General features: G+C 43.6%; 1 protein-coding gene across 1 annotated transcript in view; it reads left to right on the forward strand.

Annotated features, from left to right (window-relative positions):
- Positions 1 to 2887: 2887 nt before the first annotated feature.
- The window catches only part of LOC143026822 (uncharacterized), a 27852-nt gene continuing 25366 nt past the window's right edge, over positions 2888 to 5373 (forward strand). Inside the window, exons 1-2 of the mRNA XM_076187600.1 lie at positions 2888 to 2964; positions 4470 to 4648. Of these exons, the coding sequence (XP_076043715.1) occupies positions 4589 to 4648 (60 nt within the window). The 5' untranslated portion in view covers positions 2888 to 2964; positions 4470 to 4588. The remainder of the gene's footprint in view (positions 2965 to 4469; positions 4649 to 5373) is intronic.

The raw sequence follows: 5373 nt of genomic DNA on the forward strand, positions 1-5373 counted from the left end.
CACACACACACACACACACACACACACACACACACACACACACACACACACACACACACACACACACACACACACACACACACACACACACACACACACACACACACACACACACACACACACGGATTGGCGTAGTGTTAGTAGCGCGTTCGACCATTTATTTAGTGATCCGAGCCGAACATTTCAGCATCACTGCACTAGAAACTGAGACTCCTTCTCTGGTGGGCAAGTAGTTGTGTATGTGTGTGTGTGTGTGTGTGTGTGTGTGTGTGTGTGTGTGTGTGTGTGTGTGTGTGTGTGTGTGTGTGTGTGTGTGTGTGTGATTCACCATGGTCTTGGATCACGTATTGAACTCGTAATCGACAGCTATTTCCCTCACGGAAGAGAGCTCAGAGCTCATATGACCGATCTATGAGTAATGCTGTGGCCTTACAAGCACACACACACCCAGTTCCCCGCCCACGAGAGTTGGAGTGACGACTCGAAGCGCAGCGATACTGAAATTATTTCAGCCCTGGGTAGGATTCGACCCCGGACCGCCGTAGTGACAGTCGGAGACTACCCACCGCGCCATCAAGGCGTGTGTGTGTGTGTGTGTGTGTGTGTGTGTGTGTGTGTGTGTGTGTGTGTGTGTGTGTGTGTGTGTGTGTGTGTTTGTAAGGTGAGCGTTGTTCATAGGACCATATACGAGCTGAGCTCTCATTCGGGAGGGTGATAGCTGTTGATCACGATTCCAGCACGTGATCTGAGACTGTGGTGAATCACGTACTCGCACACATAAACGCTGGCACCACATTTACACATTTTACTTATACACACACACACATAAACACTTATGTCTCGACGGCGCAGTGGTGGCGTTCGCAATTGCTGCTACAGCGGTCCGAGTTCGAATCCCACGCAGTGTTGAAATAATTTCAGTATCGCTGTGCTGCGAGTCGTTACTCCAACTCTCGTGGTGGGGGAGCTGGTGTGTGTGTGTGTGCGTGTAAGGTCATAGCATTACCCATAGATCGGTCTACTACAAGGATGACAGGACAATAAGGATAAAGTGACGGGACGGGGCTGCCTGTCCCGACCTTTCGTGCCGAAGGCTGGTGTACCGCAAGGGTCAGTCCTTGCCCCCCCCCCCCCACTCTGCCCAATGTATATACGAATGACCTGTCATAGTCGGCTTACCCACGCAACCAGGCTCTTACTCTGTCGTATGCGGATGACACTAATCACATTAGCAGACACAAAACGTTGCAGGGAGCGTTACACGTAATGCAAAACATACTAGACGGGGCACATGCGTGGGAGCAACAATGGCGCATCAAGACCAGCGTGTCTAAATACAAAGCTGTATACTTCAGCTGCGTAAACACCAACAGAACACTCACGAACACTCCTCTTAAGATAAACAACATAAACATCCCAGTTAAAGATCATGCCTGTGTGCTGGGTAGCACGGATAGTGGCCTTACCTGGACCCCACACTGACATGTCCCACAAACAATATGAGCCATAGCCTGTCCCCTGCCGACGAAACAGCTTTCCTGAAGTAGCAGAGACGCTTTACCGGCGAGATTAAGACAGGCAAGACTAGGGCGCACAAAATGAATGAATATATCCAGCGAGGACTGATCCCGGCCAGCTAAAGCACTGCATGGATCTTCTACTATGTTTCCTCATGCTTGCCGCTGGTTCCAGACGGACTTATGTTCGTGGTACTCAGTCAGAGAGGACTCAGCACATCGCAGCACGTCTGGGGGCTGTGTGGAGCCTCTCCCCGCTCGAAGATGCCCCCGATTACGTAGTGTAATGCGTCCACTTCCATCCAACTTGATCGTGTACTGACAGTATGGAGGTGCTTCGGTGACCACACCACGCCTGTCCCACAATATAGTTGCCTGATTTTGGAACCACACGTTAATGCTGGGCGTTAAAGGGGTTCACGTTTCCTCGACCGAAGAGCACTCTGCCAGTGGAGGTCCACCTTGTAATGTTGCCTGTGAAGAGGTACGCCATCACCCATGGGGCCAGTTGCGCTGGTGACTTGTTCACGTCGCGTTGTGGCATCTTCATATACTGCAGCAATACCACTGACGCATTGTCTGTGTCTAGACTGCCTCCAGCGCCTGTGTTATTGCGAACCAGCCTCTTAGTAGACTTGTAGACTGCTCGGCCAATCGACTGAGGGAAGTGGGCTGACGCTACCCTTCTCTCCACACCCGACTTCTCGGGAAAAAATAAAAAATACTCATCCTCTCGCTAGTTAGGTTAGTTCCGCCATCTGTAGAGAGTGACTCTGGTGCACCCCACCTTTGGAAATACTGGCGGATTGTAGGAAAGTTCAACGTCTCCAGAGAACTCCCACGGGACCACCTATTGTATTTGACCTCACAGTGGGCATTTGGAGCAAGTGCATATGACCTCACGCGGTCAAATGGGTCGAACGTCTGGACATTTGCGCCGGACATTGCCAACTGCAAAATCAGCATACGACCAATATATATTTATATATATATATATATATATTATATATATATATATTATATATATATATATATGTATATGTATATATGTATATATGTATATATATATATGTAAATATACATATGTATATATGTATATATGTATACATATATATATGGCAACAGCCACCATGTGCATTAAATAGCACCATTAGCAACCACCAGAGTTTTCTTAGGGAGGAGGGCAGAGGTACAGAAGTAAACGAAGGAAATGCAATCGCTCCCTTCCATCAGTTCGACGCCCCAAATCTATCCATCATATCATGGCTGGAGTGTAAGAGTATTATGATATCTCCCCGTTCCTTATCTCGCAAGATTTAATTCAAAACGGGAAATGACGTGACAACCCCGAAGTTCCTTGGTGCCGCCGACAGCGCTGCGTCGGCAATCGGTGCCGAAGAGTCACGTTTTCGTCCTACGAACGTCTTTGTGGCGGAAGAGAACATTCGTGAGTTGCGCTAATTCGTCTACAATGCGAAGTGTGTCACTGTGGGGCATTGCAGCTCAAGAAACAGCTCATGCCCTGCGCAACTGCGGTCTAAACATCCACGAAAGGTGTACATGTGAATCTTGCAGTGAAACAGCTCATGCTGAGACCTGCAGCCAAATCCGTCACAGTAAACCTCCATGCTTGGGTAGCCAGATAAAGTGGCAGTTGCGGCTGCGTCGTGATGCATAATGTATTTTCCACACGAAAAGAAAAAGTTATTTTAAATTTTAAGTAATGACAAAGGTGTCTGCAGGTAATTTGGTGAGGAGCTTGTGCTAGTTCTAGTCGAAATTGACTTCCTTCATCCTGTGTGGTGGCAGAAGAACAGCTAAACCAAAGCACACTAGCAGTTATGGTTTGGTTCATCTGCTGCACGACATGACGCAATAGCCAACTAGCATTTTGTGCGTACTAAGTATCGCCGTGCAGTACACGGATAAATAAAGGTGGTCTTATAAACTAAAGTAACTATTGTATATCAGTGATGTGATCTTTGTCTCTTTTATGTTGTTGACATGATGAATCTGGTATGTGTGTATCCAGCTTCTTTATTTGTTTAGTGGCGAGGAGAGGGATAGGTTCAGTAAGATGATAATTGCTTTGGCCGGGTGTTTAGTTTGATAGTTATTATATGTTTCATCTTCCAAACTTCTCAAACTTTGTTATAGGTCCAGGAGAAGTTATAAATTCGTCAGTTCCAAATGCCTCTTAATGTCAATTATCTATTTAAATATTCATTCCTTTATTCCTTTATTTGTTTTTAAAAATGGTGGGTTGACTTCGTCTGGTTTTCCTCTTCGAGTGCTTTTCATTACGATTCTATTCTCAGATGTTAAAGGTTTTTAATTCTTTTTTGGATGTTCCAATGTTGTTTGGATGTTTTGTTTTGATGTGTGTTTAGACTCATGTATAGGTGGTGAGCTGAATTGTTTATTTTCATATTGATTGCTCACATTTGTATATGTTTATGTAGGGTCTTTGTATTGTATATTTCTCCGAATGTTTTGATTGCCTTGCATTGATTTTTACTATGAGAGTCATATTGTCATCTTACCTTCTTACTTTTCTATCTTTCTGTTAGGTAGAAGGTGTGAGGCAAAACAAGCCTTTGGAACTTGCTCCATGTTTCTCGATCTAAAAACAATTGCTCTCCCTCAAGGTTATTGTCCCACAAGAAAATCCAGTCACACAACCCCAGCTTCTCACGGTAGCCTACTCCCATATGAAGCAAAACATGTGCTGAATTGTATTGCAGCTTTAACTTTAAAGATTCGAACTGTATTGATTTATGAAATTGCCAGAATTTTAGGAACGATCAAGGCATTAACAACGTTGTGTTTCAAATCGTCAATTTGTATTGTTCTGGCACACAAAACAATTCGAATCACACCAAAATTGTATGAATTACACGACATTGCCAGCAGCAATTATAGAAGTTTATTATAAATGTACTATATTTACAGCTTTGTATTTGCATATTCTCATTGATTTGACACAAGATTGAATGACACCAATTGTTTGAATCCTACGATTCTGTCAAGATTTTTACGATACACGGCGTCTACCAGACAAGGCAGCCAAAATGTCAGCAACAAAATCTTCTCTCTCGCCGCTTGTAATACTCTTCTTACAAACATGCCTGGTAAGTTTTTATCCTCTTTCTTATATGTTCCCTTGGCTCCTTGTGTTTTTGTTGGTTCTATTTACAGCCTCCCAGGTATTTACGAAGTCGTTGGTGGTTGGAATAGTTCAACTTTAGTACTAAGAAACGCGTAATTATCATTCCATAAACTTCAACGTTCAATTAATCCGCTCATTCGATTTTACATTCACAATGGTGCCGGTTCATTCTAATTTCTGTTTTATTTTTATACTTCAGTTCCTCTGCCAGTCCTTTCCTCATTACTTCTTCATAGATTTGGTTAGGCAATGTGGCGGACCACGCTATCAATTTGTGCCCAACAAAGGTTTCTGGTATTTCAAATCAACTTTAACGTCCTTGGAAATATAGCATCAATCTCCCTTACATTTATGGGCAGTAAGTTGTCACTTCGAGTCCAAGTATTCAACTTTTGTTTACTGGTTTCCTCTTTGAATCTGACTCGAATGCACATGATGATATTCTGTATAATTTATCGTTAATCTAATATGAACTAGAAATCATCAGATATTTGAATATAGAATTTTTTCTGCTACAGATTAATTCCATATTTACTGGCATTTCTTTCGACGCGAAGTTGCCTACAAAGATAGAAGTGCCGGTAAAATACCGGTGATAACAATAATTGGCATTTTGTTACTGAATTTGTATACAATACCCATTGTGAGTGGTGCAGATTCTGTTTCATATTTATGGCGTTTGGCACA

Source organism: Oratosquilla oratoria, chromosome 7, assembly GCF_046742065.1.
Source record: "Oratosquilla oratoria isolate Oo_2021 chromosome 7, ASM4674206v1, whole genome shotgun sequence".
Lineage (NCBI taxonomy): Eukaryota > Metazoa > Arthropoda > Malacostraca > Stomatopoda > Squillidae > Oratosquilla > Oratosquilla oratoria.